The following is a 23,273-nucleotide window of genomic DNA, read 5'->3' on the forward strand; positions in this document are numbered from 1 at the left end:
GACAGAAATCAACAATGTTAGGTGTATGAAGTTAAAATAATAAAAGATTGTTAATATTAATGTACATGTGCAAATTGTAGAGGCTGGTCATGACTTTTCTCCCAAGGAGTAAGCATCTTTTAATTTCATGGCTGCAGTCATCATCTGCAGTGATTTTGGAGTCCCCAAAAATAAAGTCTGTCACTATTTCCACTGTTTTCCCATCTATTTGCCATGAAGTGGTGGGACCAGATGCCATGATCTTAGTTTTCTGAATGTTGAGTTTTAAGCCAACTTTTTCACTCTCCTCTTTCACTTTCATCAAGAGGCTTTTGAGTTCCTCTTCACTTTCTGCTGTAAGGGTGGTGTTATCTGCATATCTGAGGTTATTGATATTTCTCCCGGCAATCTTGATTCCAGCTTGTGCTCCCTCCAGCCCAGCGTTTCTCATGATGTACTCTGCATATAAGTTAAATAAGCAGGGTGACAGTATACAGCCTTAATGTACTCCTTTTCCTCTTTGGAACCAGTCTGTTGTTCCATGTCCAGTTCTTACTGTTGCTTCCTGACCTGCATACAGGTTTCTCAAGAGGCAGGTCAAGTGGTCTGGTATTCCCATTTCTTTCAGAATTTTCCACAGTTTATTGTGATCCACACAGTCAAAGGCTTTGGCATAGTCAATAAAGCAGAAATAGATGTTTTTCTGGAACTCTCTTGCTTTTTCAATAATCCAGTAGACGTTGGCAATTTGATCTCTGGTTCCTCTGCCTTTTCTAAAACCAGCTTGAACATCTGGAAGTTCACAGTTTGCGTATTGCTGAAGCCTGGCTTGGAGAATTTTGAGCATTACTTTACTAGCATGTGAAATGAGTGCAATTGTGTGGTAGTTTGAGCATTCTTTGGCATTGCCTTTCTTTGGGATTGGCATGAAAACTGACCTTTTCCAGTCCTGTGGCCACTGCAGAGTTTTCCAAATTTGCTGGCATATTGAGTGTAGCACTCTCACAACATCATCTTTTAGGATTTGAAATAGCTCAACTGGAATTCCATCACCTCCACTACTTTTGTTCATAGTGATGCTTCCTAAGGCCCACTTGACTTCACATTCCAGGATGTCTGGCTCTAGGTGAGGGAGCACACCATCGTGATTATCTGGGTTGTGAAGATCTTTTTTGTACAGTTCTTATTTTTTGTACAGTTCTTCTTTGTTTTCTTGCCACCTCTGCTTAATATCTTCTGCTTCTGTTAGGTCCATACCATTTCTGTCCTTTATTGAGCCCATCTTTGCATGAAATGTTCCCTTGGTACCTCTAATTTTCTTGAAGAGATCGCTAGTCTTTCCCATTCTATTGTTTTCCTCTATTTCCTTGCATTGATCTCTGAGGAAGGCTTTCTTATCTCTCCTTCCTATTCTTCAGAACTCTGCATTCAGATGCTTATATCTTTCCTTTTCTCCTTTGCTTTTCACTTCTCCTCTTTTCACAGCTATTTGTAAGGCTGCCAAAATGTAAGACAGCCATTTTGCTTTTTTGCATTTCTTTTTTGGGGATGGTCTTGATTCCTGTCTCCTGTACAATGTCCCGAACCTCCATCCATAGTTCATCAGGCACTCTATAAGATCTAGTCTCTTAAATCTATTTCTCACTTCCACTATATAATCATAAGGAATTTGATTTAGGTCATACCTGAATGGTCTAGTGGTTTTCCTCACTTTCTTCAATTTAAGTCTGAATTTGGCAATAAGGAGTCTGAGCCACAGTCAGCTCCTGGTCTTGTTTTTGCTGACTGTATAGAGCTTCTCCATCTTTGGCTGCAAAGAATATAATCAATCTGATTTTGGTGTTGATCATCTGGTGATGTCCATGTGTGGAGTCTTCTCTTGTGTTGTTGGAAGAGGGTGTTTGCTATGACCAGTGTGTTCTCTTGGCAGAACTCTATTAGCCTTTTTCCTGCTTCATTCCATACTCCAAGGCCAAATTTGCCTGTTACTCCAGGTGTTTCTTGACTTCCTACTTTTGCATTCCAGTCCCCTATAATGAAAAGGACATCTTTTTTGGGTGTTAGTTCTAGAAGGTCTTGTAGATTTTCATAGCACTGTTCAACTTCAGCTTCTTTAGTTTTACTGGTCAGGGCATATACTTGGATTACTGTGATAGTGAATGGTTTGCCTTGGAAACGAACAGAGATCATTCTGTCGTTTTTGAGATTGCATTCAAGTACTGCATTTAGGACTCTTTTGTTGACTATGATGGTTACTCCATTTCTTCTAAGAGATTCTTGCCCACAGTAGTAGATATAATGGCCATCTGAGTTAAATTCACCCATTCCAGTCCATTTTAGTTCGGTGATTCCTAAAATGTCGACATTCACTCTTGCCATCACCTGTTTGACCACTTCCAATTTGCCTTGATTCATGGACCTGACATTACAAGTTCCTATGCAATATTGCTCTTTACAGCATCAGACCTTGCTTCTATCACCAGTCCCATCCACAACTGGGTGTAGATTTTGCTTTGGCTCCATCCCTTCATTCTTTCTGGAGTTATTTCTCTACTGATCTCCAGTAGCAGATTGGGCACCTACTGACCTGAGGAGTTCATCTTTCAGTGTCCTATCTTTTCGCCTTTTCATACTATTCATGGGGTTCTCAAGGCAAGAATACTGAAGTGATTTGCCATTCCCTTCTCCAGTGGACCACATTCTGTCAGACCTCTCCACCATGACCTGTAGGCCTTGGGTGGCCCCACACAGCATGGCTTAGTTTCATTGAGTTAGACAAGGCTGTGGTCCGTGTGATCAGATTGGGATCATCTTTTAGGATTTGAAATAGCTCAACTGGAATTCCATCTCATCCACTAGCTTTGTTCATAGTGATGCATGCACATATTACGCTCTCAGAAAATGTTTGTGAAATGGTATAGTCTCTACTGAAAGTCCCACGGACAGGAAGGAGATCAAACCAATAGATCTTAAGGGAAATCAACCCTGAATACTCTGTGGAAGGACTGATGCTGAAAGTGACGCGCCAGTATTTTGGTCATCTGATGCAAACAGCCAATTCATTGGAAAGGTCGCTGATGTTGGCAAAGATGGAGAACAGAAGAGACCAGCACAGGATGAGATGGCTGGATAGCATCACTCATGCAGTGGGCATGAACTTGGGCAAACTTTGGGAGATAGTGAGGGACAGAGGCCTGGATGCTACAGTCCATGGGGTTGCAAAGAGTCGGAAACGACTGGGCAACTAAACAACAACATAGTCTCTACATTTCCTAGGCAATAATAGACAAAAAGCAACATTCAGCCCCTATCAACTGCACAATCATAAGTTAAAATTTGTATTTTAGTATTAAGGATATTATGCCAGAGCACTCAACTGATAAATATGGTCGAGCTTCCAGCACCTTCATTATTACCAGCTGCAATCTAAAGTTGTCTTAGCTTTTCTGCACCTGGAAAGGTAACTTAAAAGCCGGAGTAGACCGGCTTTGTAACTCGCAGCTGGGACTAAGTGACACACCAGCTGTCTCTTGTAAATTTACCGCGGAGTTAACAGCTCACAAACGTCTACGAAGACGAGGAGTCAAAATGCGTGTATCCCAGCGGGCGGGGACACGAGCCTCTCCCAAGGCCCAGCCCACAAGACCCCCGAGGCGTGGGCGAGCGCTGTGCACGCGGGGAGTTGTAGTTCCTCCTCTCTTCTGCGAGTCGGGCCACCGTAGCTCGAGCGCCTCCTGTGGCGCGCAGGCTCTGAAAGCTTGGCGCACGCGGACAGCGAGAAGCGTTTCCTAGCAACGGGGGAGCGGCAACGTCACGGCGGCGGGTACTCAGAGCTGCTGCCTACCGTTGGGCGGCCTTGAGTACCTTCCAGCTACCTGCGGGCTGGAAGGAACGCTGTGCGCAGTGCTCTGTCCGCACGTCTTTGCCGGTCCGTTCCCACCTGATCCTACCCCTGGTCGCCGAAAGCAACCTCCTGCCGCGACCCCGGGTCCGAGGCACGGCCGGAGGCTAGAGGCGGCTCGCCAGGTTCCTATCTGGCCCTCGCCCCCAGCGCCCGCGGAGCCCACCGCCCGCGGCCTCAGCGGGACGATGCTGGAGTCTATTAGAGTGACAGGTGAGTGCTGGGAAGCATGGTGGTCCCTGGGCTGGCGGGAGCCGCCAGCGTCGTCCCGGTCGCTTGCGGCGAGTATCGGGTGGGTCCGCCGGGAGGCCGAGGTAACGGTAGGATTGGGGTCCGGTGCCCAACGCGACGCCCAGAACAGTGCGGAGCCCCCAGAAGGTGCTCAGGCAAAAGGTGCGCAGGGAAGAGAAAACGGTACCGTTAGGTTTGGTCAGTTATCAATAAGCACGTGCTGTGGATTGTAATGGTGTAAATTTTACTGGCTTACCGGCCCTACAATCTAAATATTGTTAAATTCTACTTCAAAGCTTATTAATCAGGCATTATAGTGCCCTGAAATCTAGTTTTCTAGAATGTTCAGAAAAATAAGAGCTAAGCAAATGAGCACGTCTCTGTATATATCAGTATTTGTACTGGTTTGTATGTATGCTTTTATTCTTAAGTCAGAACGTTTTTGAGTTGATATCAATAGGTCACTGAATAAATGTATTATACCAAACACAAAAAATGGATGTTTGGACCCCAGGTCAGAAAGTTATTTGCTTTGTTATTAAAAAGAATTGTGGATACTATTTTAAAATGATCTTGCATAACATTAGAATAATTTCCTAGGCCATTTTCTGTCATTTGATTCTGTTTAACATTACTGCAAGACAGAGTTCTTGATAGTCTAATATCATGACCAGAAGCACCTAAGAACAGCAGAGTAAAGGAAATTCTCTAAACTTGAAACTAACATCAGAATAAGGCCAGGTTTGTTTTTTTTTTTTTTAACTTTAAGGCATTGTAATACCTAGTAGACCATTTTCCTGCAAAATCTTTGTGTAACGAAATCAAGTTTTAATGAAAATATTTATGGTCTTAATTATACTATATTTCATGTTCCGTGTTATAAAATAGGGAACTGATTTTGTGCAGTCGTGACATTGCTGTGATTTGTCTCACCGTTGTTTATGTTGATGGGAAGCATCAACAATTACAAGATTTAAGATTTCAGAGGCATTAGATTTTTTTTTTAAGTGATTTGGTGTAGGTGCTGTTCTTTTCATCTAAAATACAATGAAAATATTGGAGGTTACTTTAAAATATTGTATCTTCTTTTTACCTTGGAGCAGGGTCTCTCAACCTTGGCACTGTTAACATTGAATTAGTGGGTAATTCTTTGTTGTGGGAGGCTGTCCTGGGCATTGTACAATCTTTAGCAGATCCCCAGCCTCTCCCACTAGATGCTGGTAATCCCCTCACCCCCAACCCCCACCCCCCGACTCCACACACACTGATTTGTGACAACCAAAATTATCTCCAGACCTTATCAAATGTCTCCTGGAGGGCAAAATTACCACCGCCCCCGCTCCATTTGAGAACCACTGCCTTGGAGAAAAATATTCTAGTTAGATTTTGTAAAAGGGTTATTATATAACAATTTACAAATGATATCAATCAAAATTATTTTCCCAAAGCACAAAAATAATGGTAGAGAGAATATAATTATGATTATACTAGTTTTAGAAAGTGAGTATTCTGACCAGTCAGCTATACAACATGGATCTCCTGTTTTTCTTATCACAGTTGGAAGTTTGAGGAGAAATACTTTATAAAATAGTAGACCTACTTCTCTTGTCTGAACCCCCATTCCGTAATTTAGTGGCAATACACTCCTCAGTCCAACTCTGCTTGTTGCTATCCCAAGATAACATAATTTGGCAGTGGATTACTATAGTTCAATAAAAATTAAAATAGTCATTTGAGACAATTCAAGCCCCAGATTAGAACAACTGGTCATTTTTCAAATTAGTTTCTCCATTTCTTTTGTAAGTTTCTTGACTAGTTAAAAGGAACTCCCATGTTCTAGAACTCCACGCCTAGCATTTTGCTGACATATCAGAAAACCCACTTTCAATGGCCAGAAACTTTATGAAGAGAGTTTAGCCAAAAGTATACCCTCCTTTCCCCTCACTATCCCTCTCTAACCCCTCACTATTCATTGATATCTTAGAAGCCCATGTTCTTCTGATTAGCATTAAGATTGCTCTTGTTTGTGGTGAGAGTACTGATGGAAAGTACTCTGTTCATTTCTTTTCAGCTTTGAGATAGCTATGAATGTAGAGCACTGAAGCACAGTTACTTGTTTCTGAAATTACTTCCTATATAATATCTCACTTTTGACTTATTAGTCATGATTTAATATCTAAATATGACATCCCAGTGAACTGCCAAATGGAGGAGTAAAATAAGATTTGATTCCAAATACTGGAGTATTTACAGTGTTCCATGGAGTATTTCTATAGAAGCTGAATATAATACTGATACTAATAGTTAACACCCACTTCTTAGTACAGGCTGGCATTGTTCTCAGCACTACACATATATTAACTTTTTTGATCCTCTCACTAATACTGTGAGGAACGTAGTATTTTTATTCCATTTTCCAGATAAGGAAGCTGCAGCATAAAGATGTCAAGTAATTTGATCAAGGTCACACACAGCTGCTAATAAATAGCCAAGATTCGAATCAGAGAAACTCCCTTCCAAAGCCCTTTTTCTCAACCACTAGGGAAGTCAAACACTTGTTAAAAGATATGCTGAGTTAAGCCACAAAATTCAACATGAAAATCTCATTTAACATCAGTGCTATGTTAGCTGATAATTTACTCCAGATGTTTTTAAGTTTTATCACAGGCAAGTCTGTAATAATTTTTGCCTGGAAAGATGACATTTTACCTGACTATAAAATTGTTTTTGAAATAGAGAAGATGACATCTAGCTCGTTCAGTGAGTAACAAAATGCTGTCAGAAGCCATATAAGATTATGTTCATTTGTGAATTCCTACTGCCTGTATTTTGTATGTGATGAGAAGTGACTAATTAATCATCTGGAAATGAAGCTCCTTTGTAACAAAAGTGAATGTTTAAAAATACTAGACAGTAGTCCTAAGAGCAGTGTTTGGCCATTTGGAATGGATACACTTAGGCATATAGCTCCTGTTTATTCTACAGCAGTAGGCACCTGCCATTAAAACTTATCTTCAACATCACTCATTGTTTAATTTTTTTATGCATCCAGGTATGATTTTTTCCCTCAACTTTCAGGCATTTAAACCCTGTGTCCTTTCTCTGCTCTCAAATATTCTCCTTCCTTGGTTATCTCTCAGCAGTGAGTGAACAAAAACAAACATAGGTTTATGCCACAATGGAACTTAAAATTTCAGTGATGGGGAAGGCCATCATATAAGCAAATGTAAGACTGCAATGATGACAAGTGAGTCAAAAGAACATTCCAGGGAAGTTTTCCTGAACAAGTTTGAACTGAAGGATGAATAGGGATTAATCTATCAGAGAGGAGAGCTCTTCATATATAGGGAACGGAATATGAAGTGTTGTGTCTGGAGAGAGGTGAGTGTGAGAGATTGACAAAATGAAGGGAGTCTAGAATGGACTGATTAAGGGGCGGCGGGTGTGTGGACATTGTGCACCCCGAGGCCAGAGAGGCAGAGCAATGATCGTCAGAGACTTCATGTGCCGTGATTAGGAATTTTGTCTTCACCCTATGTGGAATACCTGGGGAAGTTAGTTTTCCTGCATGTTCACTGTTGTTTTAGACAGTTTAATGTGTTTTCTTTTACCACAACCACCATTTCCTGGCATTATAGAATACTCTTCGTGCTTCTAAATGCATATAGAACTCAGCAGTTTCTGGCCAAAAAACATAGTATCACGTTATAAGAATCGTTGCTACTAATAGAGTGACACTGAAATGCTCTTAACTGGGAATCTGACATTTTTAAGAATCCTTAAATACAATTGAGTTTTCTCAATTCTTAAATGATACTACCTTTTCATCTCTTTCTTCTTACAGTTGAGAAACTATATTGGACAATGTTGAATTCAGATTGTAATTAAAAGATTACCTATTATAATGCAGACAAATTGGGCAATAAATGTTTTCAAAGATACCAATTTTTAACATACCATGTAAAAAATTATGGTCTTAACTTACATTCAGTAAAGTTCACAAGTCTTAAAGGGGCAGCCTGATGAATCTGTACATATGTAACCACTGTCCAGAACAAAATACAGGGCATTTTTAGCCCCTAAAATTTTATTACCACCTCCCAAATTATAACCCCTCCCCCAAAGGTAATCACTTTTCTGTCTTCTAATACCATAAATTAGTTTTGTCTGTTTTTGAACCACATATAAATGAAATTATACAGTATAAACTCTCATGATCTGGCTGTTTGCTCAGTATTGTCTGAGAGTCATCTGTACTATTGTAACCTAGTTGTTTTTTTTTTCCATTGCAATATATTTTATTATATAAATATATCACAATTTATTCATCCTTTCTACTATTGACAAATATCATTTAAATAATGATAAACAACCTGGTGAAATTAAAGTGTTTATCTTGTTTGGGGATTATTTTGTTTTGCCTTCTGTTTGTAATTAAACAGCCTATTGTTTTGTGGTATAAAATTATCCCAGCTTCTCAGGTTTCATAAGTATTAGTGAAATATATGAGATTGCCATTTTATGGGTCAAAATTGGTTGAATGGTATTTTCCACCAGGCTGTGATGCTGATGATCTGATCTTTCCTTTAGCCAGAGACCTTATAATTACTGTGAAAGCTCACCTATTCAGTTGTGAAACACTTTTAAGAGTTTAGTAAACAGTGTTCCCTCCCTCTCCTGTTTCTTTAGATGAGGAACAGGAGGCACCCATGGGTTTAGTAATTAGGCTACTATTACAGAGAGGTTATTGAAAGAGTTGGGAATGGAAGCCAGGAATCTTGGTATTCTTTTCACCTGTTCTAGATACAAATTCAGCTTTCATTGTGTTGGTAATTTCAGTATATATGTGACTATACTGACCACCAACTTTAATGTAATATTATTTTGCAATTTTCCCTCAATATGGGTAATCAGTTTGGGGTGAATGGCTTCTTTGATCAACACATTTTCATTTCCTCCAAGGCTATAGTGAAGCAGATTGCTGGTGGCTAAACAGTGACTTAATATGAGAGTATGAGTTTTACTACTTTTAGAACAGGAAGTGAGTTACACTTTCCCCCAAAGAAGCCTGCTTATGCTTTAAGAAGTCTCAATTTTTCGGTAAAAATTGAGTTAGGCGAATATGGTGTCTTCATTGAAATCTTTTTGTTCTTAAGCCTGTTTTAAAAGTCATATTTTCTTAAAGTAAGCAATAGTATTTAAAATTACAAAAACAGTCTTTTAGCTTCTCCACTGCTTAATACAACAAAATAAGATTTGTTTGAGCATTCCTTGGACAGCAAGATCAAACCAGTCAATTGTAAAGGGAATGAACCCTAAACATTCATTGGAAGGATTGATGCTGAAGCTCAAGTACTTTGGCCATCTGATGCGAAGAACTGACTCACTGGAAAAGACCCTGATGCTAGGAAAAACTGAGGGCAGGAGGAAAAGGGGGCAATAGAGGATGAGATGGTTGGATGGCATCATTGACTCAATGGACATGAGTTTGAGCAAACTCCTAGAGATAGTGAAGGATGAGGAATCTGGTGTGTTGCAGTCCGTGAGGTCACAAAGGATTGGACACAACTGAGCGACTGAACAGTAACAACAAAATAAGATTAGTATGACTCTTGAGAAATTAATTTATATCAATCTTGTAAGAATTGTTTGAAGGCCCACCTGCCCTGCTTTTATGAACTTCATGGGATATCAGCATTTGGCAGGATTCACATTTATTTGAAACAGATACACCATTGGTACTCCCAGCCTACTTAATAGCAGGTGGAGCTTAAAAAGAACTAATGCTAAATCTCTCAGTTAGATAATTCACAAGTGAACTGAAACTCCTGGGAGGGAGTGTTTTAGCAGATAGTTTAGAATTGAACTATCCTGAAGTTTATAGCCTGTTTGCAATGGGACAAAATTATGAATTTTGGTCACTGATGCTTTATGACAAAACAACAGAAAACTCTAGGTTTTAGGAACCAAATAAAGCACTTGTACATTGAATACTCATTTTAAAAAAACCTGTAATAAACCACCCAAATTAGGAATTGTTCAGAGCAGTTTATTCACTGATTTTAATTTGAGGTAACTCCCTTCCTTTTTATTATGAAGAGCAAATGAAAAAAAACCTGATTACCTCACTTTACCTTCCTGGCTGTGCCTAGCCCTTACCTGACTTTTCTAGGTTTATGACACCCTTGTTCTTATCTCAGTTCTCTTTTTTCCCTTTCAGTGTCCATTTCAGTCTTTCTTTGATTATCACCTCTTGTCTTCTAAATTTGTGGTGTCTTATTAGGGAAACCGACACTGTTCATGGGCATTTGGACCGCAGCTTGTGTTCCTTAGCCCATGTTTGCCCAGCCTACCTAGTTTTGACTATCAGTTGGCAACACTTAAGTATTTAAACCTGTGGGAATCTGGGACCTACCAGCCGTTGATGAAAGTTTTATTTGTTCTGTTTACTTGGCGTTGGTTTTTTACATTACTGAACAGCCACTTTGTGTAGTCAGCCTTCAGCATGTCCCTATGCAGTCTAGTTCCTACTTCTCAGCTTGTCCACGTGGTAGACAGTTTATTTAGCTCCTACTAGAAGCAACTTAGCAGCAGCAGCAGCAGTTTAGAGACATGGGTTCGATCCCTGGGTTGGGAAGATCCCCTGGAGGAGGTCATGGCAATCCACTCCAGTATTCTTGCCTAGTGAATCCCATGGACAGAGGAGCCTGGATGGCTACAGTCCAAGGGGTCACAGAGTTGGACACCATTGAAGTGACTACACACACACTCACAATTTATACTTTCATGTTATCTTTAGACAGTAGAATTCAGATTTCATATGTTGGCCTAGAAAATGTTAACTAGAAGGACTTCTGAGTACCTTTTGTATTTGGATTGTTTATTGTCCACTTTTAACATCATACTGTTTCTTTACCTTAAATCCTATGATTTCTGGGTTTAAAACTTAGCATTTAGTGCACAATTTCTCTACCTTAGCACTATTTTAGGATGAATGCTTTTGTTGAAGGAGGCTGTCATATGCACTGAAGGATGTTTAGTGTCATCCCTGGCCTCTAACTACAAGATTCTAGCAGCATCACTCCCTGGTTGTGATAGCCAAGTGCCCTAGAGGGCACAGTTGCTCTCAGCTGAGAACCTCTGGTTCAAGGTCTTGCAGGTTATTTTTCCACTACTGCAATGATCTCCTCAGAGATATATGGAATGGTTCCAAAACTACAAATACATGTTTATCTACAGTGGTTAGAGAGTAGCAACTTAAGAATCATACCATTCATTAATTTATTCAGTGTACATTTATTGAATGTCTACCAGATACCTTGCTAGATGTTGGAAAGAGATGAATAAAACATGGTCGTGTACCTTTCTTGGTACATTAGTGATTCCGATTACTATGTCTTAATAGGGTGCCGTGTCTTGTACAGAGCAAGAAAGGTGTAGTGCTGTGCGTGTAGCAGATTCAATACTGAATGTCTGTTGATAATTGAATGACTGTCCTTATATAATAGAATGAGCATGGACTCTGTAATCAGACACATTCAGATCATAGCTTGTTCTTCACTACTTTGTCATATAACCTTGAGCAAATTATTTAAAATTTCTGAAGGTTAAATGATAAAACACTACAGTCTTTGGTGAAATCCCAAACTCACATAAATGTGTCAACAAATAGTGGCTGCTATTATTATTTATTCAGTTCAGTTGCTTAGTTATGTCCGACTCTTTGCGACCCTGTGGACTGCAGCACACCAGGCTTCCCTGTCCACCAATTCCCGAAGCTTGCTCGAACTCACATCCATCAAGTCAGTGATGCCATCCAACCATCTCATCCTCTCTCATCCCCTTCTCTTCCCGCCTTCAATCTTTCCCAGCATCAGGGTCTTTTCCAATGAGTCACTTCTTCACATCAGGTGGCCAAAGTATTGGAACTTCAGCTTCAACATCAGTCCTTCCAATGAATATTCAGGACTGACTTCCTTTAGAATTGAATGGTTTGATCTCCTTGTAGTCCAAGGGACTCTCGAGAGTCTTCTCCAACACCACAGTTCAGAAGCATCAGTTCTTCAGTGCTCAGCTTTCTTTATGAGAGAAAAGCTCTCACATCCATACATGACTACTGGAAAAACCATAGCTTTGACTAGATGGACCTCTGTCAGAAAAGTAATGTTTGCTTTTTAATATGCTGTCTAGGTTGCTCATAGCTTTTCTCCCAAGGAGCAAGTGTCTTTTAATTTCATGGCTGCAGTTACCACCTGCCGTGATTTTGGAGCCCAGGAAATAGTCACTATTTCCATTGTTTCCCCATATATTTGCTATGAAGTGATGGGACCAAATGTCATGATCTTAGTTTTTTGAATGTTGAGTTTTAAGCCAGCTTTTTCACTCTCCTCTTTCTTTCACTTTCATCAAGAGGCTTTTTAGTTCCTCTTCACTTTCTGCCATAAGGGTGGTGTCATCTGCATATCTGAGGTTATTGATATTTCTCCCAGCAGTCTTGATTCCAACTTGTGCTTCAGCCAGCCCGGCATTTTGCATGATATACTCTGCATAGAAGTTAAATAAGCAGGGTGATGATATACAGCCTTGATGTACTTCTTTCCCAGTTTGGAACCAGTCTGTTGTTCCATATCTGGTTCTAACTGTTGCTTCCTGACCTGCATACAGATTTCTCAGGGGGCAGGTAAGGTGGTTTGGTATTCCCATCTCTTTCAGAATTTTCCACAGTTTGTTGTGATCCACACGATCAAAGGCTTTGGTGTAGTCAATAAAGTAGAAGTAGATGTTTTTCTGGAACTCTCTTGCTTTTTCCATGATCCATAGGATGTTGGCAATTTGATCTCTGGTTCCTCTCCCTTTTCTAAATTATTTATTACTATTTATTATAGAAAGGATCCCTGAATGTCTAATCTTGAATGAATGAGTGACAGATCTATGTAGATAAAGTTTTTTTAAAAATGGAATTAATGGATTGTCTTTCTTGGCAAGGAAAGCAGCTGTCCAAGTCAGCTAGCATTGAAATTGCCTCCATAGTAGGAGCCAGAGGTTGAGGACTAGAGGTGTAAGGATCCACGAGACTTGCAAAAGAGAGCTGTTTGAGAGAATCATGTATCACATTAGCAGAAAGGATTTAGAAAAGGTTTTATAGGCAGACGTGGTCTGATAGGAATTCAAATAAGAGAATTTAAGACAAACTGGAACACTTGGTCAGTTAATTGAATGTGAAAGCTCGTAAAGGGTTCAGCTGAATTCTCCTCAAGTGTTTCTCTTCACATTGCTCTCTTCCTTCTCTGAATTCTACATTATTATCTGTACCTTTTGTTTTTCATATTTAAGCTTATACTACCTCATGCTGCTGCTGCTGCTGCTAGTTGCTTCAGTCGTGTCCGACTCTGTGCGACCCCATAGACGGCAGCCCACCAGGCTCCCCCGTCCCTGGGATTCTCCAGGCAAGAACACTGGAGTGGGTTGCCATTTCCTTCTCCAATTCATGAGAGTGAAAAGAGAAAGTGAAGTCGCTCAGTCGTGTCCGACTCCTAGCGACCCCATGGACTGCAGCCTTCCAGGCTCCTCCATCCATGGGATTTTCCAGGCAAGAGTACTGGAGTGGGGTGCCATTGCCTTCTTCGAACTACCTCATATTAGTACTCAAATCTTCATAGAACTGCCTTACCTTCAGAGCCATATTGGAGGCTATGCGAAGACAAGAACGATGTAATTATACAGATGTTTTTCAGATTCATGTACCTATTAGCAATACTCCTGTATTTGTGGAATGAAAGAGTGCATTCTGCTCTCCTCTTTCACCTTCATCAAGAGGCTCTTTAATTCCTCTTTGCTTTCTGCTATTAAGGTGGTGTCATCTGCATATCTGAGGTTGTTGATATTTCTCCCTGCAGTCTGTATTCCAGCTTGTGATTCATCCAGCCCACCATTTTGCGTGATATACTCCGCATACAAGTTAAATAAGCAGGGAGACAATACATAGCCTTATTGTACTCCTTTCCCATATTGGAACCAGTCAGTTGTTCCATGTAAGATTCTAACAGTTGCTTCTTGACCCACGTATAGGTTTCTCAGGAAATAGCTAAGGTGGTCTGGTATTCCAGTCTCTAAGAATTTTCCAGTTTGTTGTGATCTACGCAGTCAAAAGTTTTAGTGTAGTCAATGAAGGAGATGTTTTTCTGAAATTCCCTTGCTTTCTCCATGATCCAACGAGTGTTGGCAATTTGATCTCTCATTCCTCTGCCTCTTTGAAACCCAGCATGTACATCTGGAAGCTTTTGGTATAAGTGCTGCTTAAGGCTTCCCTAGTGGCTCAGTTCTTTGGAAGGAATGATGCTAAAGCTGAAACTCCAGTACTTTGGCCACCTCATGCGAAGAGTTGACTCACTGGAAAAGACCCTGATGCTGGGAGGGATTGGGGGCAGGAGGAGAAGGGGATGACAGAGGATGAGATGGCTGGATGGCATCACCGACTTGATGGACTGAGTTTGAGTGAACTCCGGGAGTTGGTGATGGACAGAGAGGCCTGGCGTGCTGCAATTCATGGGGTTGCAAAGAGTCAGACACGACTGAGCGACTGAACTGAACTGAACTGAGTGGCTCAGTTGGTAAAGAATCCTCCTGCAATGTGGGAGACCTGGGTTCGATCCCTGGGTTGGGAAGATCCCCTGTAGAAGGGCATGGCTACCCACTCCAGTATTCTTGCCTGGAGAATCCCCATGGACAGAGGTGCCTGGTGGGCTGCAGTCTATGGGGGTCAGAAAGAGTCAGATATGATTGAGTGACTAAGCACACAACACAAGCCTAGCTTGAAGGATTTTGAGCATAACCTTACTAGCATGTGAAATGAGTGCAATTGTATGGTAGTTTGAACATTCTTTGGCATTGCCCTTTTTTGGGATTGGAATGAAAACTGACCTTTTCCAGTCCTGTGGCCACTGCTCAGTTTTTTGAATTTGCTGACATATTGTATACAACACTTTAATAGCATCATCTTTTAGGGTTTTAAATAACTCAGCTGAAATTCCATCATCTTTGTTAGCAGTAACGCTTCCTAAGGCCCACTTGACTTCATACTCTAGGATGTCTGGCTCTAGGTGAGTGACCATAACATTGTGGTTATCTGGGTCATTAAAACCCTATAGTTCTTCTGTGTATTCTGGCCGCCTCTTCTTAATCTTTTCTGATAGGGGCTTACTGTTTATGTTCTTTATCATGCCTATCCTTGATTGCTTGTACTCAATATGCCAGCAAATTTGGAAAACTCAGCAGTGGCCACAGGACTGGAAAAGGTCAGTTTTTATTCCAATCCCAAAGAAAGGCAATGCCAAAGAATACTCAAATTACTGCACAATTGTACTCATCTCACACGCTAGTAAAGTAATGCTCAAAATTCTCCAAGCCAGGCTTCAGCAATACACAAACTGTGAACTTCCAGATGTTCAAGCTGGTTTTAGAAAAGGCAGAGGAACCAGAGATCAAATTGCCAACATCTGCTGGATCATCGAAAAGGCAAGAGTTCCAGAAAAACATCTATGTCTGCTTTATTGACTATGCCAAAGCCTTTGACTGTGTGGATCACAATAAACTGTGGAAAATTCTTCAAGAGATGGGAATACCAGACCACCTGACCTGCCTCTTGAGAAACCTGTATGCAGGTCAGGAAGCAACAGTTAGAACTGGACATGGAACAACAGACTGGTTCCAAATAGGAAAAGGAGTACGTCAAGGCTGTATATTGTCACCCTGCTTATTTAACTTCTATGCAGAGTACATCATGAAAAATGCTGGGCTGGAAGAAGCACAAGCAGGAATCAAGATTGCTGGGAGAAATATCAATAACCTCAGATATGAGGTTATGGCAGAAAGTGAAGAGGAACTAAAAAGCCTCTTGATGAAGGTGAAAGAGGAGAGTGAAAAAGTTGGCTTAAAACTCAACATTCAGAAAACAAAGATCATGGCATCTGGTCCCATCACTTCATGGGAAATAGATGGGGAAACAGTGGAAACAGTGTCAGACTTTATTTTGGGGGGCTCCACTATCACTGCAGATGGTGACTGCAGCCATGAAATTAAAAGACACTTACTCCTAGGAAGGAAAGTTATGACCAACCTAGATAGCGTATTCAAAAGCAGAGACATTACTTTGTCAACAAAGGTCCGTCTAGTCAAGGCAACAGTTTTTCCAGTGGTCATGTATGGATGAGAGAGTTGGACTGTGAAGAAAGCTGAGTGCCGAAGAATTGATGCTTTTGAACTGTGGTGTTGGAGAAGACTCTTGAGAGTCCCTTGGACTACAAGGAGCTCCAACCAGTCCATTCTGAAGGAGATCAGCCCTGGGATTTCTTTGGAAGGAATGATGCTAAAGCTGAAACTCCAGTACTTTGGCCACCTCATGCGAAGAGTTGACTCCTTGGAAAAGACACTGATGCTGGGAGGGATTGCGGGCAAGAGGAGAAGGGGACGACAGAGGATGAGATGGCTGGATGGCATCACTGACTCGATGGATGTGAGTCTGAATGAACTCCAGGAGTTGGTGATGGACAGGAAGGCCTGGTGTGCTGTGATTCATGGAGTCGTAAAGAGTCGGACACGACTGAGCGACTGAACTGAACTGATCCTTGATTGAAATGTTCCCTTGATATCTCCAATTTTCTTGAGATTTCTAGTCTTTCCCATTCTATTGTTTTCCTTCTTTCTTTGCATTTTTTCATTTAAGAATTCCTTCTTATCACTCCTTGCTATTCTCTGGAACTCTGCATTGAGTTGGATATATCTTTTCCTTTCTCCCTTGCCTTTCACGTCTCTTCTTTCCTCAGCCTCCTCAGACAATCACCTTGCCTTCTTTCATTACTTGGTCTTCAGGATGGTTTTGGTCACCACCTTCTGTACAATGTTATGAACCTCCGTCCATAGTTCTTCAGGTACTCTGTCCACCACATCTAATCCCTTGAATCTATTTGTCACATCCACTGCATAATCATAAGGGATTTGATTAGGTCATACCTGAATGGCCTAGTGGGTTTCCCTACTTTCTTCAATATAAGCCTGAATTTTGCAATAAGGAGCTCATGATCTGAGCCACAGTCAGCTTCCGGTCTTGTTTTTGCTGACTGTGTAGAGCATCTCCATCTTTGGCTGCAAAGAATATAATCAATCTGATTTCAGTATTTCCCATTTGGTGATTTCGATGTGCAGAGTTATCTCTTGGGTTGTTCTCTTGACAGAACTGTTAGCCTTTGCCCTGCTTCATTTTGTACTCCCAAGTCCAATAACTTGCCTGTTATTCCAGGTATCTTTTGACTTCCTACTTTTGCATTCCAGTCCCCTGTGGTGAAAATGATACCGTTTTTGGTGTTAACTCTATAAGGTGTTGTAGGTCTTTATAGAAGTAGTCAACTTCAGCTTCTTCGGCATTAGTGGTTGGGGCATAGACTTGGATTACTGTGATGTTGAATGGTTTGCCCAGGAAATGAACTGAGATCATGCTGTCATTTTTGAGATTGCACCCAAGTACTGCATTTTGGACTCTTACTGACTTTGCGGGCTACTCCATTTCTTCTAAGGGATTCTTGCCCACAGTAGTAAATATAATAGTCACCTGAATTAAATTCTCCCGTCATCCATTTTAGTTCATTGACTCCTAAGATGCCAGTGTTCAGTCTTGCCATCTCCTGCTTGATCATGTCCAATTTACCTTAATTCATGGACCTTACATTTCATGTTCCTATGCAGTATTATTTATAGTATTGGACATTATTTTCACCACCAGACACAACCACAGCTGAGTATTGTTCCCGTTTTGGCCCAGCCACTACATTCTTACTGGCTTTTTTTTTTTGCCCTCAGCTCTTCCCTAGTAGCATATTGAACACCTTCCAACCTGGGGTGCTCATCTTCCAGTTTTGTATCTTTTTGCCTTTTCATACTGTCCATGAAGTTCTCCAGGCAAAAATACTGGAGTGGGTTGCCATTTTCTCCTCCAGTGGACCACATTTCGTCAGAACTCTTCACTACGACTTGTCTGTTTTGGGTGGCCCTGCATAGCATGGCTCATAGCGTCAGTGAGCTGTGCAAGCCCTTTTGCCACAGCAAGGCTGTGATCCATGGAGGAGAAAGGCAAAACTGACCTCTCCGTGTATGAGATATCGTACATAGTGGGCTTCCCTGGTGGCGCTAGTGATAAAGAATCCTCTGCCAATACAGGGTAGACGTAAGAGACACAGGTTCAATCCCTGGGTCAGGAAGGTCCCCTAAAGGAGGGCACAGCAACCTACTCCAGTATTCTTGCCTGGAAAATCCCATGGATAGAGGAGCCTGGCAGGCTGCAGTCCATGTGGTTGCACAGAGTTGGACATGACTGAAGCGACTTACCTTGCATGCACATCCTATGTAGTAATTATGTTTTTAAAAGACTTGGCAAGAAAAAATTTGATTTTGTTTAATGTTAACCTGTGTTGTATAGTTGCTAAGTCATGTCCATCTCTTTGCGACTCCATGGACTGCAGCCTGCCAGGCTTCTCTGTCCATGGGATTTCCCAGGCAAGAATACTGGAGTGGATTGCCATTTCCTTCTTCGAGGGGATCTTCCAGATGCAGGGATCGAACCCACGCCTCCTGCATTGCAGATGGATTCTTTACTGCTGAGCCACCAGGGAAGTCCTACCTTAACCTATATTTAGAAATTAAGAAAAGAAACTAATTAATATTCAGTGATATTACTAAAACATGCTTGAATGTATACTTATTTATTTAATTTAAAATGTTTTTGATATAGATAAGAGAGTATTGTCCTTCTTTTACTGTGGCTATCTTTATATATAGTGTCAGATTTCAAGATTCTATTGGCTTTGAAAGTGTCTTGGATTTTATTTTGATATTGATAATGCCATTAAAGTATATCCTTTCTATGAAATCTACATGCTTTGGTAGAATTGAGTATTCAGATTATTTGTATATTATTATCTCATATCTATAATAAACTTTGATCATCTAAATGGTTTGACGCTAAGGATTTTTACAGCTAATTTGTTGTATATACATTCTTATAAAAGTGACCATGTCTAGCCTGACCAAAATGTAATAATATATTATTTTAATATTTAAAATGTGTTTTCCAAAGATTGTTGCAAAATTATAAAAGTTTAAAGACCCTTCAGAATGCTTTTTATATAATAAGCAATTTGCTTCATCTGGCATCTTTGTTATTTCTTTTGTTTTGATTTTATTAACACAGAAAAGCTTCACTGGCCTGAGCAAGAGCTTGCTAAGAAGTCCATTCTAAATGCAGAAGCGTCCTTGATCATTGACAGCAAAAGAAGCATTTCACATTTATCTCCTGCAATACTGAAGGACATTTTCACAACTGGAACCAGTAGTTACAATGTCTTACTACAGAGCAAAGAGGAGAAAAAGCATCATTCACAAAAACAGCCTTCCTCCACCGGCTCCAAAAGATGTAGAAAACCCAGCAAATCTCCTAGCTCTTCGCGTAGTAAAGATCTTCGCAAGATGAAAGCCCCAGTGCCTGTGATGAGCAGTAGTACTTGGTACTGCCTAGAAAGGCAGCCTGCTGTGTTTGTCACTGGGTCAGTGTCAAGTCCTGTAAAGTTTACGCATGATATCTCTGTTACAGGAAACCCCATAGTACTGCCACCTAAACCCAAAAATGAAAGAAAAGTGAAGCGACACCTTTTCTCCACACTGCCAAAGCCAAAGCCAAAGCCACAGCCTCTGCTGTCGAGAAGTTTTGAAAAAGGAGATGATTTTTCTGGAAAGAAATTTTGTATACTGACTGCTATAAAGCCCACCAACTTGGAGAAAGAAAAACTGAGGTTCTTCAAGTCCGACTACACCTACAATCCTCAGTTTGAGTATGCTAATCCCTCTCTGCCAAGCGTATTGGCCAAGCACAGCAATGCATCTGATCGATTTCTTAAGCAGGTAAAATGCTGCTTCCGTCGTGTGATTTCACTTTATGTAGTGAAAACAATTATTTGCCGTCATTCAAAAAGCCAAAAAAGTTCTAAAATACTCCAATTATTTATAGTTATCTCCCATCTAGGATACATAAATATGTGACAAGAAATCTCTAGGTGAGTGTCAACCCATATTTAAATTACTTCGCTCTAATCAAAATTTATAAAGAATCTACTATGTAAACATTGTGTCAGGAAGCAACTATATTAGGAAAAAGCTTCAGATTCTGACTCTAAGGTTTCATTTGGGATTTACAGACTTGTGGCCCTTTCATAAATCCACATACAAGTGTTTGTGTTTTCTTTTTGATTTTGAATGCGTTAGATGGAGCATGCATATTTCTGGTTCTCCCTGTTGTATTACATTCACAGCTTGCTTAGGCCCCAAATGGCATTTTGGGGACTGAGGCTTGAAACTTGCCAAAGTACTTTTTAATGCTTTACTGAAATTTTTAACAATCATCAAATAACTATTTCAGTATTCACTTAAAAAAGAAAATAATGGAATTTTTAAAACTACCTTCAGGGTTCACAAATCATGATGCAGATGATAATAAAAGCATCTCTTTCCAATTGCTCAATTTAGATATTTAGCACATAGTTTTGTGTGTTAAGGTCTTATGAACTTCAAAATCTGCTTAAGTTTTTGAGGAGAAATTGGCTGATATTTACCTTCAGGGCATAGAGCTAAGATCTTAAAAGCAGACTACATTTGGTTAAATTAACTTTGTATAGGGTTTTTAGAATGCATTAGGTTCAACTTGGCTTCATTACTGGTTGAAAATCTGTAGGCTCCGTGAAGCCGCGTGATTCCATTTATCTTTAGCGGATGCCCTGTTTTAGCATTTTGCTGCAGTGCAAGTTCTTTGGACTTGTGGCCAGCAAATTTTTTTATTGTTTGTTATAGATTATATGAAATCTGACCAGTCTTTTAAAGCTTTTTCTTTTAGTTGCTCAGGAAAGTGCACCGCCCCCCTGCCTTTTTAATTGGAGTATAGTTGATTTACAGTATTGTTTCAGGTGTACAGAAAAGTACATCTGTTATACATGAATCCACTCTCTTCTAGATTCTTTTCCCATATAGGTTATTATAGAGTACTGAGCAGAGATCCCTGTGCTATGCAGTAGGTCTTTATTAGTTATCTGTTTTATATACAGTGGTGTGTATTACATTCCCTTAAAATTGACAGTAATATAAAAATGCTATTTGTGGTTTTTCCCCCTTAATGCTAAAAGAGATGGCTGAGATTTCTTTATCAGTATTCTTTAATTTGGAGTCTTACTGCAAGCCCTACCAGTTGGTAAAGGGATTTCCCACCATTAGGTCAAAATGAATGTTCTTTCATGCCCTTGGATGGGAGTTAGGAAGCATCAGCAGCTCCAAAGATTGAGAATTGACAGTGGTTGGTTTCTGGCCCTACAATCTTTATTTTAGCCCAATTTCAACTTTTTATGCTTGGGTCATTTGAGACTTCTAAATAGGACCAGCAATCCTAGCTGGCTGGTATTAAATACTTCAAATGCCACTGTTTGGGAGAATGATCACAACAAAAGCCAAATGTACTTCAAACCACTTTAATCAAATAAAGGAGATTCATCAGAACAGGGCCTCCATAAAATATGCTTAAGTTCCTACTTAGCATCTGAATGAATTCTGACATGATATATCCTTCCCCTTCCCAGCTGTGAAGTTAAAGCATCAGCTTCAGGGCTAGTTTCAGGACTTAGAATTGTGCTCCTCAGAGGGGTCAGGATGGCCAACTAGCCCACTGGTCTCTGGCCTCCACCCTTGAGGCCTTGTCAACCCATAGCTGGTAGTCTTGTAAGTATCATGATCTGGATCTTTCCAAGGCAGGCAATCTGTATTGTTGTTGGACAGTGACTGTGGTCCTTTTTAGTGCACAGATTGGCAGAGCAATAGTAAATGCAGGCCAGATACGTCTACCATAGTGGAACCAAGGTCATGCCCAGGTTCGATTCGTTCCTAATTGGTTGCGCTGTCAATGTCAAGGAGTTCCAGGACTCAAGTTTTTTTCTAGTCTAGGCAGTAGGTTCCTCAGGAGGTCCTCAGGCCCTTTAGGTAGTTCAGAGCATCTAGCATGGGCTGCAGGACTTGAAAATAACTCCACGTGGAGCCTGCTGAACCCTGCTTAGCCTCTTGCTGGCAGCCATTGTGAGTCTTAGCTCCTCTCAGCTCCTCAACCCTTGGGGTCAGAAGCTGAGAATGTCTGTTTTCTGAGGTTGTGGACCTTTGCAGGAAAGAGCGCAGTACTTCCTGGTGCTGAAGAAGGGATCTGGGATGAGAAAATGCTGAAAACTATGCAGGGTCAGGTGTCTCCTCATCAGTGAATCAGAAGTAAAGCCTTAGTGGCACATTTGAGCAGTGACCTGGCAGCCAGTACATTCTACCTTACTTCTTTGTGGCTGACTATCCTGGAAAACCTAGGTATCAAATCCATAATGGCTTCAGAGCCAGTGTGTTGTTGAACAAGATGGGAAGGGTCTTCAGGGCAGTGATAGGAATCCTTGGCAGTATTTCCAGCAGTCAAATGAAAATTATATGTTTTTATGAAAACCAGTGGGTAGCGTAAGTCACTGATTTTCCACTCTAACTGGAATCATATCTCATTGTAGATCATGGCTAGTATCCTGCTAGCTGGAAGCCCTGATTGGTTGAGTGATAGTTAATAACATAGGCAAAATAAGTTAACTTTTGTTTGGCTTGTAAATTAAAGTTTGAATTATGTTCTTGTTAGTAAAGCTGGAGCAGTGGGGATCATCAGTGATTGGAAAATGGGGGGAGAAGGAAGGCTTTGGGGTGTTGGGGAAAGACCCTGGGCTGAGGCTACCCCGCTGGCTGTCAAGGAAGGAATGGTAAAGATATGTACGAGGAGTTAAGAGAACAGGCCTGAGACTACCATCCTTAGAAAGCCTTGGTTGCAAGATTAATTGGAGCCTAGTGTCTGGGAACTTGACTGTTGAACAGTTTCCTATACTGAAATAAACTTTCCCTAAGTGATAAGAGGAGCTTGCCATGCCTCATTGTACAAACAGTATGTTTTATGGAATACCTCTTTTCCTTTCAGGAGCCTGGAATTTTAGATTTGCTAGGCATAGGGGTGCTTATGTGACTAGCCTATGATAAAAAATCTTGGGCATTGAGTGTGTGATCAGTTTCATCA

At 40.7% G+C, this 23,273-nt stretch overlaps 2 protein-coding genes across 8 annotated transcripts in view; one reads left to right on the forward strand and one right to left on the reverse strand.

The window, feature by feature from the left end:
- Positions 1-23,273, reverse strand: part of ANLN (anillin, actin binding protein) — a 175,424-nt gene that overhangs the window by 82,214 nt on the left and 69,937 nt on the right. The window lies entirely within an intron of this gene.
- The window catches only part of MATCAP2 (microtubule associated tyrosine carboxypeptidase 2), a 78,540-nt gene that overhangs the window by 13,455 nt on the left and 41,812 nt on the right, over positions 1-23,273 (forward strand). Inside the window, exons 1-2 of one of the 5 annotated variants that reach the window (XR_009735930.1) lie at positions 3,533-4,093; positions 19,350-20,056. Coding sequence is in view for 3 of the 5 variants with exons in the window: in XM_061414140.1 (XP_061270124.1) it covers positions 4,069-4,093; positions 19,350-20,056 (732 nt within the window). In the remaining 2 variants the exon portion in view is untranslated. Of the gene's footprint in view, positions 1-3,532; positions 4,094-19,349; positions 20,057-23,273 lie in introns of those variants that run through there. The other 4 variants (XM_061414140.1, XM_061414139.1, XM_061414141.1 and 1 more) reach the window with 4 other exon arrangements.

This window comes from Bos javanicus, chromosome 4, assembly GCF_032452875.1.
Source record: "Bos javanicus breed banteng chromosome 4, ARS-OSU_banteng_1.0, whole genome shotgun sequence".
NCBI lineage: Eukaryota > Metazoa > Chordata > Mammalia > Artiodactyla > Bovidae > Bos > Bos javanicus.